General features: G+C 39.9%; 1 protein-coding gene across 1 annotated transcript; it reads right to left on the bottom strand.

Annotated features, from left to right (window-relative positions):
• Window positions 1-688: 688 nt before the first annotated feature.
• On the bottom strand, window positions 689-16,080 carry LOC107190322. Its single transcript, XM_015579114.1, has 16 exons — window positions 15,831-16,080; window positions 14,236-14,420; window positions 13,903-14,099; window positions 6,906-13,807; window positions 6,614-6,825; window positions 6,233-6,536; window positions 5,947-6,125; window positions 5,689-5,875; window positions 5,369-5,601; window positions 4,877-5,282; window positions 4,694-4,799; window positions 4,285-4,630; window positions 4,179-4,223; window positions 3,981-4,097; window positions 3,802-3,904; window positions 689-3,722 (listed from the first exon to the last, which is right to left on the bottom strand). The coding sequence occupies exons 1-16, from the start codon at window positions 15,973-15,975 to the stop codon at window positions 1,468-1,470; spliced, it is 11,922 nt and encodes a 3,973-aa protein (XP_015434600.1). The 5' UTR covers window positions 15,976-16,080; the 3' UTR covers window positions 689-1,467.
• Window positions 16,081-19,857: the final 3,777 nt, after the last annotated feature.

Raw genomic sequence — 19,857 nt, forward strand, 5'->3', positions numbered from 1 at the left:
TTCTCTTCCACGTTTGTTTAATTTAAATATTACATTTGTGCCCTTTGCACTAATTCATTTTATAGTATTTCTGAGTGACTGTAGATGTGTCCCTAGGTACGTGTGTCGTTTGCATGTGTCTGTACGTGTCTCCTGTGTGTGTATATATATAATACATGTAATGTATAATCTAAAGGACTTATTGTATTTACATATGTACATGTAACAACGGCGCGTAGTCCGAACTCATTAATAATCTTTTTTTTTTCTTCCCAGTTTCTCTTGTCCGATTACTACTAAGATCGGTTCCTTTCAACAGCAAAAGGTTTACTGGGGGGGGGGGGGGGGGACCATCTACGGCGGATTCGGAGGTTATAACTGTGCAGACGAATTTCACGTCTGATTACTAACGGGGAGGTATTAATAATTAGTTAAAATTCTGGTCAGATCTTCGTATAATCCTTCCTCTAGCGTAACACGATACATCCTCCACTCACTCGCGTTGTAACCTAACGTGTGGTCGTTCACTTCATACAAATTTAATCAAACTCGAACTAATTACAAAAAGCTTACAACTCTTAGGAAATAGGCTCCATTGTTAGCGATTACTATTATTAATATTTCCCTCTTTACTTCGCTTGGCCAACCTTGGATTTGGTTTCGCCTACTATCCTTTCTCTCTCTCTCTCTCTCTCTCTCTCTCTCTCTCTCCCTTTCACACACTCTATATCTCTTTCATTCTTTCTTTCTTTCTCTATCTTTTCTTCTCTGAAACTTGTAGACATCAGACAACTGTTTGCTTAAGAGGTCGAAGAGGAAGACGATTCTAACTCTACGCGTGTATCTTACGTTTTAAAATATTATTACAGTACGCGTTAGTATAAAATAATGCTAGAACGTACATCGTTATTGTTAACACATTCAGCACGAAGTTATTTTTCATAAATAAACATGTAATTTGATTTCACTGAAACGTTTTCTTTCCTTGGTAGTAATTTTTTTTCCTGGGTTTAGTCTTGTTACCAGCTACGTAGGTGCATGTTTTGATAAAAAGAAGAAAAGAAAAAAGATAAAGTAATACAATGACTCATCGGTCATTCTGACCAGTAACCCACACATCTGGTGGTTCTATCAATCACAGCGGGAGAGCCATTCTGTCCACCAGACACTTATTTTATTATCGTAGAATGACTATCGGTAGGACACATCGTTCCGAATGTGTTAAGGTTATGCGATACTCTCTTTCTTCAATATTTCAAACATTCCAATGCCCCGACACATATATTATATGTATATAATATATATCTACTTTTTTGTTTTATTTACGATTAGATTACACGTCGCTAACTCCTTTTTTATGTTTCTCTTGTACTTGTCCCTCTCGAGCAAAAGTTGCGATCTTACCTGGACCGTCAAAACACGCTTCTGTATCATCCATCATACCGCATCCTATCTAACGATTCAGGGTTGGCCAAGAGCTCACTCATGCTACGAATCAAGATCGTCCTCTCTCTGGCTACTAAAGTACGATACCAAACCACCGAACTCGCCAGAACCTTCCTCGTCGTACTGTTTATTCCCACCACCAGCATCGTTCGGATGTGTCTGTTGCTGAGACGGCGGCGGCGGCGCTTGGGGAGGTGGCGGTGCTTGGATCGGCGGTTGGTTATCTGCGGGGGACGAAAAATGGTCCGCCGGATACGGAGAACCTTGATACGCTGCCGCATCGTCAGCCGTGGACATTGGCGGTGGAGGTGGATAGGCACCGTAATGGTAATTAGGGGGCGGTGGAGGATGGTACGGTGAGAAATTACCGGGTGGTCGGTTAGGAGGTGGTGAAGGTTGTTGCATATTATGATTGACTGGTGAAGCATTCGTGAAGGGGGGCATTTGATGCCTGGGACCCATCGGATTGTCCGCGAACCTGGACAAAGGAGGAGGTCCACGGACGTATGGAGGAGGTGGAGGAGGAGTAGGACCGCCTTTGGCTAGGGGGCTTCCAGCGGCTGGCGGGATCATCGCTGGTCCCGGCCCGAGCGGTGAACTACGATCCCTGTTGTTAATTGATATCGGTCCACCACCCGATGGGGATGGATCCATTGGATGATGAGGCGTATGATACATCTGTGGACCAGGTACTCTCATCCTCATGGGTGGAGTTCCTGATCTTACAGCCGCGAAATGAGGTGGCATTGTGGTTTGGCCAGCTTGTCTGTACGGCGATGGGATCCTTCCGCGTGGTTGCATCTCGTAACCGGTTCTAGGTCCGCCCATTATCTGACCTCCACCGTTCGGTCCTCCGAAGTACTTATGTCCCATCGCCGCGGCTGCAGCGGAGAACGACTGCGGACTACTCGACACAGGCTGAGACTGGAGCATTCTAGTGATTACGGAAGACTGTTGTTGATTGTTCGGCGGTAACGTGGGGTAGACAGTTTGGGGGGTCGGTGTCTGTGAAGATGGCGGCCCCTGCGTCGTGACTACACCGGCAGGTGGTGTGGACGGAGCCGATCCAGAGGTGCTGCTACCTGGTGTAGGAAGTACATTTGGTATATCTCCAGGTTTTATCTCTGGATTAGAGTCGGTGCCCATGCCAATTAGACCAACTTCAACAGCAGCCTTGGCTGCTGCCTCAGCGGCTCTAGCTGCCTCCAAGGCTAGGGTCTTTTTACCTTTACCGCGCCCTCTTCTTTTGGGTTTCATCGGGGAACCATCCGGACTGAAGAGTTGTCCGTCCGGCGTCATCATGGAAATGTGTCCTTCGCTTGATCTCTCTGCATCGGACGTCATAATCGTTGACATAGTAGGAGTCATGGTGGGCGACATGCTATTCGTTACGTTCTGCGGCAAACTGGTAGACAAACTAGTAGGCAAACTGCTAGGTAAACTGGTAGGTAAGCTGGTAGATAAACTGGTTGGTAAACTGGTAGGTAAACTGGTTGGTAAAGTGGTAGGTAAAGTGGTCGGTAAAGTTGTAGGTAAAGTGGTAGGTAAACTGGTAGGTAAACTAGTAGATAAACTGGTAGGCAAAACGGTAGCGTTCAGAGAAGGGGCGCCATCCCTGCGCATTTGCTCTGCAAGGATTTCAGCTTTGCTGCGGCGCCCCCTTTTCTTCTTTTTTGGTACTTCACCGTCAGTTCCTTCTGGTGCGTTGGGATCCCGTTGCCTCTCTGCCGCCAATATTTCCAGTGCTTTTAAACGTGCCTTCTCCAGCTTCTTAGCTTCGCGTTCTTCTTTTTTTTTCTTTTTCGCTATTTCAATAGCTGCAAGCTCCAACTGTCGTCGACCATATTCTTCATCCTCCATCATCATCTGCTCTACTTGTTCGTCATCAAAATCAGCCAATTCACCAGGGCCCAGTCCTGTTAGGGAACCTTCTGGAACGTCTCCACTAAAAGAACCCGCCACCGACATAGTGGTAGCAGACAATCCTACGTTTTCAGACAGATTGTCATCAATTTTGGAGTCTATATCACCTATAGGATTGTCCATAACACTAGCCATGAGGTCTTTCTCTCCGTCTTGGTCGTCTCGTCTATGAATTATTGAACCAGCAAAAAAGTTTTGTTTTCGCGCTTTATTCTTACTACCAGGCTTGGGGCCAGGTTTTTTTCTCTGTTTTGGTGTTCCATCATTCATTGTTTTTCGTTTACCTCCGGGACTTTTGCTTTTCCTTGGCTTCCTGGTTTTTGGTGACTTGTTCTTTAATTTGTGGCCATCTTTTTTAGGATTATAAATGTCCCCTGTAAGACAATACATTCCACATTAGTATACTAAAGTACAAGATTAAAGGTAATACAATTATATGCTTTTCTAATTTACCTGAATCAGAGTCTTTCTCAACGTCATCGTTTATTTCTTCACCTTCGTTCACTACAAACTCATCTTCGCTTTCCCCGGTTCTTCGCAGTGCCTTCTTTAATTCCTATGAAATTAGAATAAGTATATAATCTTCTCAAATAACTGTGATTTCTTTATACTTAATATTTTTTGCTTATTACCTCTTCGCTGTCCGTTGCTATTTCTTCTTGATAATTAATTTTCCTTCCCCGAGTTCGTCTGCCTAAAACTTCTTCTTCCCCTGGCTTATTATCGTCCGGAAGACCGCCATAAATAATCTGAAAGCATCGATGAATTTTGAACCGATAAAATCAGAATATAGAATCAGGTACACACGTAAGGAAATACCGTTTACATACTTTTCTACGAATTGTTGGGGTCTTTTTTGTTTTCATCGTGTTTTCCTAAAATAAAGGAACGTTTAAAAAATTGGAGAATAAAATTAATTTATAAATGTGCACTTACTTTCTTTTTCTTATAGTGTGTAACCACTGCCACCGGCAACACCCCTGGTGTTTCAGATATACCTGTGTTCATTCCATCCAACTTTGGATCTTTCGTTTCACACACGTCTTTTTTTTCATTATTTTCATTTGTGATACCAAATTTGATATCCAACGCCTCTTCAGATACCACATGCTTGATATCTACTTCCAGTTCAGGTTCGCACTTTTGCATAATCGTTGCCTCCTCATTAGAGTCCTCGTTCTCACTTTGATTATCAGATTCGATAATACGTTTTCTCTTTTTTTTCTTTCTACTCTTTGTTTTTGACAATGACCTATATCTAGACGTCGGTGTAGTTTTACTCCTAAAATAAATTCACGATACGTTAAAGATCTAATTTGTTTAAGTAATAACGATGGTATCTTACTTTTTCTTTTTTTGTCGCCACGAATTATCACTGTCTTCGTTATCTGAATCCCAGGTAGATCGAAATTTCTTCCTTTTTGGTCTGTCACTTTCATCACTGTCATTTACTGAGAAAAATTCATCATTCGTAACTTCTCTATGGTACATAACAGCAGGTTAAAAGTTTTTACATTATTATACTCACTGAAGTCATCTTCGTAGCGCATTGTTCTCGCCCGGGTACTTCTTCGTACAGATCGCGAGTCTCCCTTTTTACCGCGCCGTTTTACATCGTTGAATGTACTCTCGTCAGATGATGTCAGATGATCATCAAAATCCTCTTCTTCCTCCGAGCTCGTGCCCTTGAAGTCTTCGTCGCTTTCTGGATCATCCTCGCTACTTATATCGAGACTATTCAATTTCCGGTGTTTCTTACGCGATAAAAATTTCTTCACTACTTCTTTATGCTCTTCTTCTTCATCCTCCTCCTCCATACCATGGTCTCCCCCGACTTTGTAATCATCGTCGCTATCTTTCTCAGATTTCCTATCAATGTTATCCTTGCTCTCTTGTGTTTCCTCAATGTTCAATTCTTCATGCTTGAAATGAAGCTGTACAAATATTTTTATTGAAAAAAAAACTTGAAAAAAAAATGTGAATGTGGTAGGATGACACGGAAAATACACGATAATTTTACCTCGGCTTCCTCTTTTTTCGCGTTTACTATAGTCGCTATGTCCTTTCCCCTTCCTTGATTTCCGGCGCCTTGAACTGCCTCCACTTCATCCTGAATGGCGGCATTAATCATGGCGTCATAGTCGTTGAATTTATATGTGTTGGCACTTCGCCTTTCGCGTAATTGATACACAGGCTCGCTCTCGTCGCTGGACGACGTGTCCGAACTCGAGGAAGAGGAAGCAGTTGAAGATTCTTAAAAGAAATTTTATACGCATTAGTGATTTACTGAAATTTGAAAAATCTGTCACATCAAATATTTAAATAATAAAAAAACAATACCATTGTCAGATTCCTGACTGGACGTTTTCGATTCTTTCTGGCGCGGGGATTCATTTTTGTGAAGAACATTGTCTAAACTTATGCCAACAAACGCTAATCTTTTCTTCCTTAATACTTCATTTTCGTGTCGCTTCGCCAGTTGATCGTACGTTTTCAAACTTTCTTGTAATTTAACCACTAGTAGGTTCTAAAATAAATTTTACAAACTGTAAATAATGTAATTTATTTGAATACATACTTATAGGGTAACTAACTTACATGTTGACACGGAGGACAGAACCAATCACCCTCGGGTATAAGCATGAGTGCAGGTCGGAGGCAAGAGCAATGCCAACCTTTATCGCAAGAATCACACAAAAGTATCCATTCTGGATGATCTGCTTTTTCACATTTCTGACAAGCATATTCATCATCTGCTTCTTCAACATCACTCTGAGCTAGAATTACAGAAAACAAGACTATGAGTATGATTGACGAATATATAAACATGTATTATAGATTATAGTATAAACATTAAATTAGTAACATTATAATCACGTAGTACCTTTTTGGGCAGTTCTGGCCCTCCTCAGTGGTTCAGACTCTTGATCTTTCTCAAGGTCACTTTCCGGTGAAAATTCATGATCACTCTTGAAGAGCAAAGATCCTTCACTCTCCATGTCATCTTCCTCATCTTCTTCCTCGTCGTTCTCAATTTCTTCGTCACTACTAGAACCCGAGGAACTTTGCCAGGGATTCGATTCATTAAATTTGGACAACATTTTCTTCTTCTTTCTTTTCCTACGTTTCTTCTTAGACTTCTTTTCTACTTCTATCACCTTCATAATCACTTCTTCGTCGCTTTCAGGCTGAAAATCATTAAAATCGTTACACCGTCCATTAATATCAATCAAAAATTCAAATAAAAAAAAATATGGAAATTTACTTTCTGCTTTTTTCGTTTCTTCTTCTCCGTGGAATCTTTTTTCTCTTTCTTCTCATGTAAAACTTCCTCTTCGTTTCTCCCTTTGGCTGCTTCCTCTTTGATCTTCAGTTGCGCTATCCTTCTAGACTGTCTAACCGGTGGATCATTCTGCATCATACCTGACTGTTCCTCGATTATGTCTCTTCCTACCTCAAGACCCAGTACCATTTTTCCTATAAACAATATCATTAAATAAAGTGCGATAAGTTAAATCATCGTTAAAACTGATGGAAACAAACGTGATTTCACATACTTTTCTTCCGTTTCTTCTGCGAAATCGGTGTTAAATTCAACGAATCATTGGTGGTAGGCGTTCCATCAAGATGAACCTCGGGCGATATTTCTGGGGGTTGATTACGCGGAAATTCATTGTATTTCGGCCGAGTCGAACGCGCGTTTCCTCTGTAACCCCGTCGTCGTCTTCCTCTAGGACGACCTCTTGCCTTCCGTTCGAATGTAATCGAATGAGGGGTGGTACTTTGATCGTCGCTGCCATCCTTCGCTTCCTGTTGTTCCAGTTTCGCGGGAGAACACTTTACAGTCTCGTCCTCCGAGCTTATCGTTACGATTCGACTCTCCTCCACAGATTTTCGTAACTGTCTGTCTGGTATACGCCTTGCACGCAACCTTATCCTTTTACCTCCCATCATGTCCTCGTTCTCCTGTTTTCCTCCATCCTCTGAGTTGGACTCGTGGCGACTGTTACGTCTCTTGCGGGAAATCTTCGGAGTCTCGGTGGTATCTAATTTCCATCCTTCGTAGATCAGTTCAGACACAGGTTTAACTCGTATACCAATCTTGGGCACAGTGACACTCGGTGTCGGTTCATTCTCGACTATTTTCTTTAAAGTATCATCATCGGTACAGGCCAAAGGATCGACTTCTTCAGGAGTATTACTAAATATGTTTTCATTATCCAGTCCCATAGAGTCATCCGATACCAAAGTGATCGTTTTGACATCTATACTTTGAATTTCTGAGCTTTCTTTTTTTTCTTCCCCTTCGATACTGCTCTTCTGTTGATCTTCATTTGCTGCATTATGCACGGCAGCAGGGATTGTATTTGGATCATCTTTTGTTAATTGGGTTACACTGGTCTCGGATATTATGTCTTCATTTACTGGTACGTCTATCTGTTTAGAACTATCCGAATTTTTCTCCAATTGCATTTTGGAGATCGTTAAATTCTCCAATACTTGTTTGGTAGAATCTAGACACAGTGGTTTGGATTTTAATGGAGGAACATCTTGAATATCAGAAACATCGCTCAACCTTTTACTAGGTTCATTTTTGAAATCATATTTTGTACCAACTGCACCTGGCTTTACTTCCTGCACATTGAAGATTGCTGTGCTGTCATTTTCATTCGGGGCAGTATTCTCAGGGAGGGGGCCCACAGATTTATTTATGGCATGGAGGGATTCAGTAAATTTTTCATGGTTCTCCAGAATATTCAAGTTTTCAGATTTTTCAGACACAAAATTTACGAACTGTAAGTTATCCATAGGTTTGAAGTCTTCCGATATAGCTGAAATACTATTTTTACATACCTCTGATTTATCTATACCTGAAGATATATTGTCAAATTTATTTGGTACTGGGTGAATAGATGCATCGACTTCTGATAATTCTTTATTTAAATGACTTTCATCGAACAAATTCACATCGAATTTCTTCTCTTTATCGCTGAATTCCGACAGTTCTTTGATTTTTTTATATGATTCCACGGTTTGCAATTCCTCTGCTACGTGTTTAGTTTCTTCGTTTTTGATGAATTTAATATCATTATCTAGACTTGTCACCAATTTCTCTTCTACTGCTTTCAAGTGTTGCCCTTTTAAATTTCCATGAGTCACTTGATCGTTAGCATCATTAGATTCATTCACTTCTTTAGTTAACTCAGACGTTTTAATTTCATTTACAGAGCTTACTTCAAGTTTAACATCAGCTTCTTCTTCAGGAACCAAGTTTCCCATTTTGTCCGTAATAGAAACCATACTTTTATTTTCTTCTACAACTTTCACAGTATCCAACAAATTGTTTGTTTTGGTTAATGTTGAGTTGATACATTCTTTATTTACTTCATTATGCACACTTTTAACGTCAGTTTCAGAAGAAGTTGGAAACGCATCAATTTTCGTGAATACAGTAGTATCGCGTTCTTTCGAGCTACCTATAGTTTTATGTTCATTGATTGATACAATTGATTTATCATTCAAATCATGTTGAACTAAATCACGATTTTGGCTTTTTTCTTTCATTCCTTCATCATTATTTTTCTGTTCTTCTGTCTGTTCAACGTCTTCTTTAACAATATTTCCAATGTCACTTCCTGTTGATAACCCTAACTGCGGATCATTAGTGAATGGACTTTGTGCTTCATTAGGCAATATTTCACTCTTCGGACTTGGTTCTTCGAGATTTCCTTTCTCGATTTGCTTTTCATCGACAGTAGTATCTTCTAAGTCATTGAAAATATTATCTTCGGCTTCAGACGATTCAGCCGCTGCAGGTTCGAATACATCATCGCTACCATCACTGGAATCACAGCTCTCATAATTTGCAACTAAAGACGGCTTACTTTCACTTACAGATTCCTGGAGATTTATGGGTTCTATACTGACTTCCGGTTCTTCCGTTTCTGATCTCACAATATTTTCATCTTCTGTATTACTTACATCTTCAGTGGCGGTGCTGGTTAAATTTTCTTTCTTATCTTCATGATCGTTCTCTTCGGTAGAATTCAAAACGGCTTTGCACCGATCCGTGTTATCATTTTCTGAAATTGCAGACTCTATCGCAGTATCGGAAGATTTCTTCGCAACGATTTCAATATTACGATTCTCAATTTCTTCATCTTGGGAAGCAATGTCCGGTGGATTATTTTTTTCCGTAGTAGATGAACGGTGTTCAGACAAAGCATCCTTATCACATACCAAAGTCTCATTGGAACAAATACTTTCGTCGTGTAATTTTGTAGATTCATCGGATTCCAATGATTTACCGTCCGTAATTCTATCTCCATTTGTTTCTTCATCGACGCAGGAACTTCGGTTCTCCAATGCAGCATCCTCGAATGTATTCGCAGTTTCAACTAAATTAGATAAATTAATTTCTTCCGTATTCTCAACAGCGTCAGATTCGGATGGTTTAATATTATTTGTGTCAGGTACTATCTCCGGTAATACATTGTAAATAGGACACGCATCTTTAAAGGACGATTTCTCAGAGTCTGCTTGCACTTCGACACTTTCGTGCAATGAAGTGTCTTCTATGCAAGCATCATCCGAGCTACTTATTGTAGGAACTAACGCGTCTTTGTTATATTGTTCGATCGACTCTGAACTAGTAACAGCAGAACTGTCCGCGGCATCTAAATCAGTTTTAATATCAGGCACAGAGTTTTTCATGATTGAGTCAACTAGCAAATTCTCCTTCATTTCCTCGACGTTCCCTGAAACGTTGCCTTGTGCACTAGCGTCCTCTAACGCATCGATTTGCTCGCTTCCTTTGTCATAATTAATGCTTGCTGAGTCTGCATCGGAGCCAGCTTGGTTCTTCCCTGTTTCATTATCAGTGTCTATTGATCGTTCCTCTTGATTAAATAATTCTGAGAGAGTATCAGTTTCTTCGACCTGTTTACAAGAATTCTCATCAGGCAAATCGAATTCCTTCTCGAAGATCCGTTCTGTCTCCTTGCCCGCCGAGCTATCCACTTCTTGATCAGCGGAACAATCGGCTTTGCTCGAACAATTATTATCGTATCCCGTTTCTAGCTGTGAACTTGAACAAGAACTGTTAACAGACGTTGAATCCGTTTTTTGTTCAAACGTTAACGAATCAGACGATTTGCAGTCAGCTTTATCTTGGGAACAAGAGCTTGAAGTTTCTAAAATTGTCATAGTACTGTCTTCCAAATCTGGCTTCTCGCTTTGTAATTGTCCTTGAAGCATACTGCATCCCTGTTCTAATGCTTCATGCTGCGTTGACTCGATAGCTAGACCACATTGTGTTTCAGATGGTATGATAATTGTACTTTCCAGTTTTGTATCGGAATCATCTTTACTCAAATCATTCGTGCTGTGAGGTTGTGAGATTGCATCTAACGATTCTGTTCTTTCCGAATACTCATCCATTGTGGTTTCGCTACTAGAAATAGGATCTTGTACAATGCTGTCGGTAACAGAGGATTTCAAAGTGTTTGCCGATTTCGACGCCACTTCGGAATTCGGCGAATTAGCCTCTGTCTTCGACATTGCACTGTGTTGCTCTTCCGCAGAATACTTCGAAGAAACTGCGTGTTCCCATGTATTAGTTGGCCCTTCGATCAGCTCCATTTTACCTTTACTATCATCTTCGCAGAGCGAAATGTTTGATTCGGGAGTGTACAATTTGACTTTCAACGAATTATTATTCGTTTGCGTCACATCAAAATCGTCTGATTTGTAAGAAGTAATCACATCCTCGACAGGTTTCGAAGAAGAAACACATTCGTACTGCAATGTGTCCGATTTCGATTGGATAGTCGTTGAAACGGTATGGTCGGATTGCGACTCAAATACTTCCGTTCTAGAAGTATAGGATATACAATTAGGCCCAAAAAAAAATCTCGGTGGTGATGCTACGGATTTACATTCATTGTCCACCTTTTCTGAAGTATCTGTTTCTTGCGAAACTATACTGTCAGAGTCACAAGTATTTTGTACAAGTTCTTTATCATTTGTTGAATGTGTTGTAGGTGTTGCTTCTGTGCAAGAATCGACCGCTTCGGATGTGTCCGCCTGACATAAAGATATAGACGAGTCGCATTGCACAGAGTCTTGAACAGTGGAATTTTGTTTCTGTTCAGCAGAACTATCCCCTGCATCTTCCTGTGTATGTTTCACTTCAATATTCCTTTCCTGCAGTCTTACGTCTTCGCTATTTACAGAATTTCCATCTACATTAACATCTTGTTTCTCGCTAGTAGAATCTTCATTTTCAGTTTCATTTCTCTTCGATGATATGTCTCTTTCATTTGATATGATACTACTGTCGCACTCTGTCTTCTCATCTGGCTTCCCGACATCCCATCTCGATAACCTCTTAACAGAACTGCTACTGTTTCTAGGTATAATCTGAATACCCAATGTTGGCTTGAACTTTGGCTTTTCTTGCGTAGAGCCTACAACTTGACAATTACTCTTTACATTATCACTAGACTGAGGAAAATTTCTGTTCAACTTTATGGTACTCTTATTCGCTACGTGTGATCCAGGGGACACCTCGTTGACAGTGTTGTCCTCGGTTAAGCTTTTGTTCGGCGATACAGATGAAGTAGCGGAGTCAGCTTCGTTTTTTGATTCGTTGCTTTCTTTATTGTCAGCCGATGCATCTTCGCCAGGATTACCTGTTTCACAATCGTCTCCCGATCCTTCCCCGTAAAAAAAAATTATGGGTTCTTCTACGGCCTCACCGAGACCAGGATTCACAGCATCGCAATCGCTGCCAGAACCTTCGCCTTGAATCATCATCATTGGTTCTTCGATGGCTTCGCTAACTTCGTCCCTCCAGTTAGTACCAATCGTTGGTCTTTTATCCATAGATCCTCTGATCGGTATCACGTCAGCTCTCATTCGCTTCAAAAGTTCTTGTTGCATATCGTCTCCTTCCATCGGACGTTTTACCGGTGTTGTGTTCATCCTTAAAGCTGTTATCTTACTTGGATCCGGAAGTATAGTGTAATTTGGTAATCTATGGTCTTCTTTAGTAGGTATTCTGGCGTTATTATGGTACGGAGTAGACGACATGTCGTAAGCGGGAAACGACATTTGCCTTTTACTTAAGTCCGTTACCATCGCATGATTACGCATCATCACAGCCCGAGCATCGTAAGGTAAATTCGTAACATCTGGTTTGTTCAATTTTTTCGTACTGAGGTCCATTTCTCTATGCTGGAAATCTTGCGTTCTATACCCGGGAGAGGGTAAGTCCATACTCTTATTAAATTTTCGACTAGATAAATCCATTCCAGAGAAATCCATCGGCCTATGTTGTTCATTAGCGGTTTCCCAGCCTCTGGGTGATGTAGATAAATCCATACCCCTATGCCCTCTGAGCGCATCAGCTTTCTCAGTTTGACTTCTTGCACAGAAATCTTGTGGTAATCTATCGTCGCCTCCGTTTGCTACGCTTCCCACAATGCTACCTGATCTTGCCAAATTTTCGGCTATTTTCTCTAACGATTTCGCGCCGCTTGGTTTTTCAAGTTTCTCCGATTGTATCCTGACAAGATTCGCAGCCAACTGATCAATTGGTTTCACGGATAATTTACTATGTGTCGTTGGTATATCTGCGGATGGGAAAGGATGATTATTTTTGCTAAATAATTTATCAAGTGGTTTCACAACTTGTTCCATTAAATCTTCTTGTTTCTTCACGCTGAGCCCTGTACCAATTGGTGCTATCCCAAAATGCACCTTCTCTTCATGCAGTTGTTTGATTTCGGCAATATTTACCAACTTAAGAGGAGACGTAATAACAGGTGTTTCAATTGATTTAAGAGGCATTGACTCTTCTGCATCAACTTTCGAACTACTTACTGCTATAGGTTCTTCAGATTTATATGATTCTATAGTTTTAGCACTGAATGTACTGAGCGTAGCTGCTGTTACTTGAGGTATGTTCATTTCCTTTGCTTGAGATGCAGTTGTTCCTTTTTCTGGTAATGTATCAACATTACCGTTAACAACTTTCGAAGATGTTGCCACTAAGGAAGGCATCTGAACATAACTTGACTCTATTACTTGATTTTGTATAGTTTCCTGAGAATCATCTTCCTCTGTATTCTGTTTCGAACTTTCATCGTTTGTCACCTCATCTTCGGCGTCTCCGTCTTCTTCAACATTATCAATTTCATTGGCATCATCTTGTTCTCTGTCAGCCTCACAACCTTGAACTCCACTCTTTTCCAATCCCTTGTTTTCCAAACCTTCAGTGTGGACACCATTTTCTTGCACAGCCTCGTCCTCCAAACTCGGCGACGTTGTTACTTGCCCCGTATCAATAATAGGTTTCTCAGAAATTTCTAAACTGTTACTATCTTCATTGATCGGTATAGCTCCAATCTCGCCGTTCGATAAGGTGCTTATTAGATTAACAACACCCTCTCGATCCCTGGTATTAACAAAATGTTAACTAAGCATCTATATTGGAAAATGTTTCAAAATGATTAAGAAAGAATATATGGTATGTGTTAGTTGAAAACTTACTTAGCTACAAGTTCCCAATTTTCCTCGTCTAAATCTTCTCTGTAAACCCTTATATTGCACTCCTCGTCGAGCTGACACCAATAAGCCAAACCAGATTTGTCTCTGCCTAATGGCTCCACGCGTAATTCAGTAGCTGCCAATTTATTCACCTCGTTTTTAAACTTTTGATTCAAGTCGAATTGCGTTTCCAAAAGGACCTGTAAAAATAAAGACTTCTCATGTAGAACAAGCTGAACTTCATACCTCTAGATATAAACGTTTTTTAATTGTAAATTAAAGCTCCAACTTATTCGCATTTTTTTATGAAGCATAATTAATTCTTTGTCTTCATACTTTGAGTAAGCGTAGCTTAACAGCAGTACGGGCTTTTTTGTAACCAAAACGTTCAAGCTCCCAACCATCTTGATTAGAATACGTATGGCAAAACTTAACCAGCGCTCGTTCCCACTTTTCTGGTGATACTGTTTTCCGTGTTTTACGCAACAATTTGATGTGTAGATCGATCAACTGTTGGGGTACTATAACGAATACATTTAATTAGTCGCATAAATAAATAAATGTATGAAAAATATCAAATATTACTTTTTAATGGTAAGTATTAAAAGACTTAGAATCCTGAATCCGATTAAAGGCCTACCAAAATCGGATCAAGAATAACTGTAAAACTTATATGTGTATTATAAGTAATGCATCAATAACACCATTGTATTCTATATTCTGTAAAACCTTTTTTATCTCAGTCAAATTATTGAGCCAAATTATAGTGACCCAAGAAAATGAATAGTAAGTATGTACTTAGAAATATATTTATGTCATAAAATGAGTAATAAAAGAAAATACAATATTAATTGACATAGATGAAGATGTTTTGACTGATAAAACTGTGAAGCTGCAAATGCATTGAACATTACATAAAAATGAACAATTACGTGAACTGAACTGTTTTGTTAAGAATTTCCCATATGAAAATGAGTAATTACAGTTACAGTCTGAAAAAATGTAACACTGACAAGATGGGATTCAATTAATGATGAAACAACAGAAAGCTAGAACAGAGAATAAAAAAAATAGTATGTTGAATATTATAATCTCAAACTAGGCTGGTATTAGTTATTAAAAGTGAAGTAGGCATTAAATTGTTTATAGCTAATGAATAAATTGATCAACAATAATTATTCCGTGTGAAATCTGTTCATTTCAATTGAATAGGATTTCATTTTTTCTTTTTAAATACCCACTACAAAATGAAAATAATACATCAGTTCTTCTAACATTAATTATTCTCTTCACTGTACAGATTATAAAGTACTATAGAAACTGTTTGTAAACATATGAAAAAATAATAATAAGTTTATTAAGAAAATTTAGTCAAGCGTACGAACACTTTTTTTGTATATCGATAAAATCGCCGCGAGATTCGTAACTGGTAATCACGTGTAATCGAGGTTGACAACAAGGGAGGTGGCAGCACGGGAGAAAATAACAACAGACGAGAGCAAATCGAATCTGACTGTCAATAATATTATTGAAGTGTATCGATGACTCGTAACTGCTTGCAATTATTATATATCGTTAATCCATGATCCATGATCGAAACAGCATAGTTCGAAAGTACAGTGAAACAAAAGATGAGAGATCAGTGAGAAATCGTGAATCGAATTCCGCTGAAAAAAAGGGATGAAAACAGAGTCATGAGTAGCGTGTTTACCTCGTTGGTGAATGATCGTTGCTGCGCGAGCCAAAAAGCTAGCGGGAGTGGGTATAATGACGCACAATTAAATGGTAGGGAAATAGGTTCAAAATTTGGAAAGAAAATAAAAGGTAATATCGTACGCGGAGATTTTTGGCCTCGCGGGGGCGGGTCAGTCATTTCCTCTCTCTCTCTCTCTTCCCTACGCATACACGTATGCACGCTGGAGTTTACTCACCATCCTGCGTGTTCTCGAGCATTTCTTGAAGGCATGCGATATCAGGATAAACGACGCCGCAGGACTTGCCGAAGCACTCGAGGAACGAGCAGATCACAGCGAAATTTGGGTCACTCGCGCAAGAGGCTTCGTTATCGGACGCCATTTTTCCGCCGCTTCTCTCTGGGCCCGTCGCCGCTAGGCGATATACTACGCTAGGCGGCCTAACAACTCGTATCGCATTTTCGTGAAACCGCCTCTGCTGGTCGAGGCCGAGCAGCGGGGCTCGTGTAGCACAAAAAACACCAACACGCTCGGGAATATTTTTAATTCCCGTCGGGAAGCGACGAAACGCCGGCCTTTGCGAACGTTTCCGACGCCGCTTCCCGCTTCAAGTTTCTTCTCGCCTGCACCTTTCGATCTTCTACCTGCTGCTCACACCCGCATCAAAAACCACACACAAGCGAGCACACGAACGCGGGCGCACACGCGTCGCTGAAACCAGATCGTAGACGCGAGCGGGCAGTGAAAAGACGCGGCGGAGCGCAGGCAATTGATGGACCGCTCACGACGTTGTTTTCGTTACTCCTTAAAATACTTCAACTTTGTTGTGTTGGATATCGTTTTCAACGATTCAAGAAAACGAATGGTTTCTCGCGCGCGGCTCTCCTCTTCTCCCCTTCTCGTTCACTTCGCACTTTTCTACATATCACGGTGCTCGAGCACAAACACGCACTGACACACAGTCAAAGTAGAGATCGTTGCGCCTCTCGAGTATATAATATACGGCGGGGGACGTGTGTAACGTGTGTGTAGTGTGTGCACGCGCGGCGCGCGCGCGCGCCCACCTTCGCCCGCAATAATAACGATGCACGTAATCGCGGGGTATCGCGTTCCCCGGACACGTTATTCGTACCTCGCCGTTTCGTCGCCGAGAATCCTCGTCGCTCTCGAATCACTGGGTATGTCGAGAGGAATAATAACCAGCACGCGACACGCGACCACCACAACAACGAAACCAGTCCCCTTCTTTGCACTGCGGCGCACTGGACATCGCCTTCGGGTCCGGGCTACGAAACATTTAGGGGGTTCTCAACCTGGCGACCGGACGCGGCTACTGATTACCTGAAATCCCTTTAGAGACGTTTGTGAATGATCACAACGATTTTTGTTTTTGCTTTTGTGTTTTCTGTTAGCATATTAGCCCTGGAAAGATCTCTTTAATATACTGTATGTTTGGAATCTGAAATATTGACGGTTGTGTGGTGAACAGATGTCGATAGAGATGCAAAGGAAGATTGGGTGCGTGCTTAGCGGTCGAAATACTATTATACACTGGATCAAAGAAGTTCCGTATACACAACTTTAATTTATTTTAGTGTTGTAATGTATTTATGTATATGCACATTTTCTGTAATAGGTTATGATCTGTAGAATCGATAGAGCAAGTAATTTTGAAAGAATTGACATCTTGTGTTTATGTTGTAACATTAAAAATAAAAAAAAAATAAGGAAGTTTGGAAAGTTTCTATAATTATATACAGAATAATTGTGGTTCATTAACTTATTCATTAAGTATATATGTAATGTAGTTTTCTTTCATTTTTAATAATTAGGGTGGGTACCTTTTGCTCTTATAATAATGAACATCTTATTCTTTATTCTTTAAACTAGTTTTTTCTTCTTTTTGGTGAATGTAATTACTTTTGTGCATTATACAGTAACTTAAGTCTTTATTACATTTAACAATAAGTTTTAGATCCTGTTTTTGGAGGAAGTTGAATATCTATCCGTGACATGATTTGTCTAAATTGCATGTAGATTTTATTTGAATAAGTTTAAATATGTTGATTCATTATATCAATAAATATGAAATCTTTAGCTCCTAAAGCACCTATGCATCCTTAAACCAAAAGAGCTGTATCCTTGTATTTGATCATGGTTCACATATTTATAACTTAAATGTTCATTCTCTTTTTGCTATATCATAATCTTGCCATTAAAGCTAATAATTTTACCTTTTAGACTAATCACTATATATGATTGAATCTCATACATCAAATGATTTATGAACATGAGCTTCGGTAGTTCTAAATGTAATCCTTTGTTTTGTTAGCTAATGTAAAATTTTCTTCAAAGAAGCTTTTTACGATATACCTTTTTGCTTAATATATTACAAATGAACACATTTTATTTATTACAGTTGTGTGGAAACTTTTTTGGTTGTGTAAACAAAATGTTAAAACATTTACTTCCTTCTGGATCTCTCTTTTTGACTCTCATTTAAACTTAAGCAGACCTGGACAACATTTAAATGCCATTTTATAGTGACTATTCAAGTCATAGATACTGACATTAAATGAACAATAAAAATGAAATTATTTTTATCAAATAACAAATAATTTACTTTGTGAAATAAAAAATGAATCTGTTATTTCAAATGAATATCTTTCATTTTTCTAGGAAGTATTTATTATGTCTGAAATAAGCTTAAAGAAGAAATGTTAAAATAATGTTATTCAATAAGTTATCAAAACGCCCAGATTTGCTCCCACTTATGGTTTACTTCTGTTTCTCAAAATGCCCGCCGGAAGGCCATTTCACAAGTACCGATCAACGATCCATAAAGTCGGTTCGAGGTGCCTTTGAATATCGATTCTATCGAAAGAGCGCGGAAATGTTTACGATGGGAAACGTCGAGCGCACGTTCAAGGCTCCTCCGAACGACACTCTCGCTCAATGACGTAGTTCTGCGTAGTTCCGTGGAACTTCGTACAACGGGGGCAACGATTCGATCGATCACGGCTACAGGTATAGAGTACGAGTACTTTGTTTGCCATCCTTACCATCCCCCGAGGACACTCACGGTCATTTACGAAAATTAGGAAAACGAGCGCGAACTATCAGATTGTACAGGAGCGTATAATGGGCTCCGTCCCGATTTTCACACCGTTTACGATAAGCCTTTGCACACAGCCTCCTACGCTATGCCGCTATACATCAAACACAGTAAACACGCCGACGTTTTGCAGCAGGCCGAGATTGTGCGACTGCTGCGATCGATCGCGGGAGCCAGAAACACGAGCGAGAACGTGTGTATACCTATATGCAGTGTAGAGACTCTTTGTCGACACCATTGCGTTTGTAGTAAAGGAAAGAATGTTCCCTTGTATGGTACCGACTGGTCTCTATCCGATCTTACAGATCGAGGAATATTTCCAGGACATTATCGTACGACTTGTTAAGCGGTGACGAAACAGAAATCCATCGAACTGATCGATAAGCGAAGTTTTTAAAATATGAAAGTTTTGTAGCTGACGGTGCTGCCACGAGCTCGTTTCAAATCGATAGCGCGGGAGACATTTCAGCTAGGTTATCGATCTCATATGTGTTTCATGAAGTTAGGGGAAAAGATTAAGGCTGATTTATCCTATCTTTTCAGACACAGAGCGGTACTGGAACGATTCCAGTTCAAAATTGTTGTGAGCAATACTTATCCGAATATTTACGTTCATTGTAATATTTCAAATCAGTACGAATACGTTACTACTCGGATGTTGGCGATCGTCATCCAAGTTTCAAAGTGTTGAGGATTACAGTTTGTGAAGTAAATTTCTCAAACAAACAGTTGTTCAGACCTTCAAAGATAGAAAGCATTTTAAGTATAATTTTTAACGGCTTGTATAAATAAATCCGCAAATATTAGCTACTTCACTATTTTTGTAAAATAATGTACATAAAAATTAAACATTTTAAGGTATTCGCCCGACTTTACTAATAAGAGGTAGTGTTCTCAACTTCATCAATAACCAAGATGTTTATGTTCTTTACTGCCATCTGGCAGGTCTGGATTCGAATCCTGGCGGGAACGCTTATCTTTTTACAAACTGTATGTATTTCTTTTTATTGCTTCTATGTAATATAAATGAGCCTTTATTGTTACGTTTTAATCATGTTTCGTGGTTGCTGCATCGTTATTTACAAATAATCAATATCTTTTAAACGATTCAATGATCTGAAAAGTATTTGAGTAGCATAAGATGTACTG

This window comes from Dufourea novaeangliae, unplaced genomic scaffold, assembly GCF_001272555.1.
Source record: "Dufourea novaeangliae isolate 0120121106 unplaced genomic scaffold, ASM127255v1 scaffold177, whole genome shotgun sequence".
Taxonomy (NCBI): domain Eukaryota; kingdom Metazoa; phylum Arthropoda; class Insecta; order Hymenoptera; family Halictidae; genus Dufourea; species Dufourea novaeangliae.

What these genes read in the sequence shown, in the direction of transcription:
- LOC107190322 (XM_015579114.1), bottom strand. Translation starts at nt 15,975, where the DNA reads ATGGCGTCCGATAACGAAGCCTCTTGCGCGAGTGACCCAAATTTCGCT. An exon ending in GCGCTACGAAGATGACTTCA is followed by an intron (nt 4,800 to 4,876) that starts GTGAGTATAATA and finishes AATTTTTCTCAG; the next exon opens with TAAATGACAGTGATGAAAGT. An exon ending in TAGCAACGGACAGCGAAGAG is followed by an intron (nt 3,905 to 3,980) that starts GTAATAAGCAAA and finishes CTAATTTCATAG; the next exon opens with GAATTAAAGAAGGCACTGCG.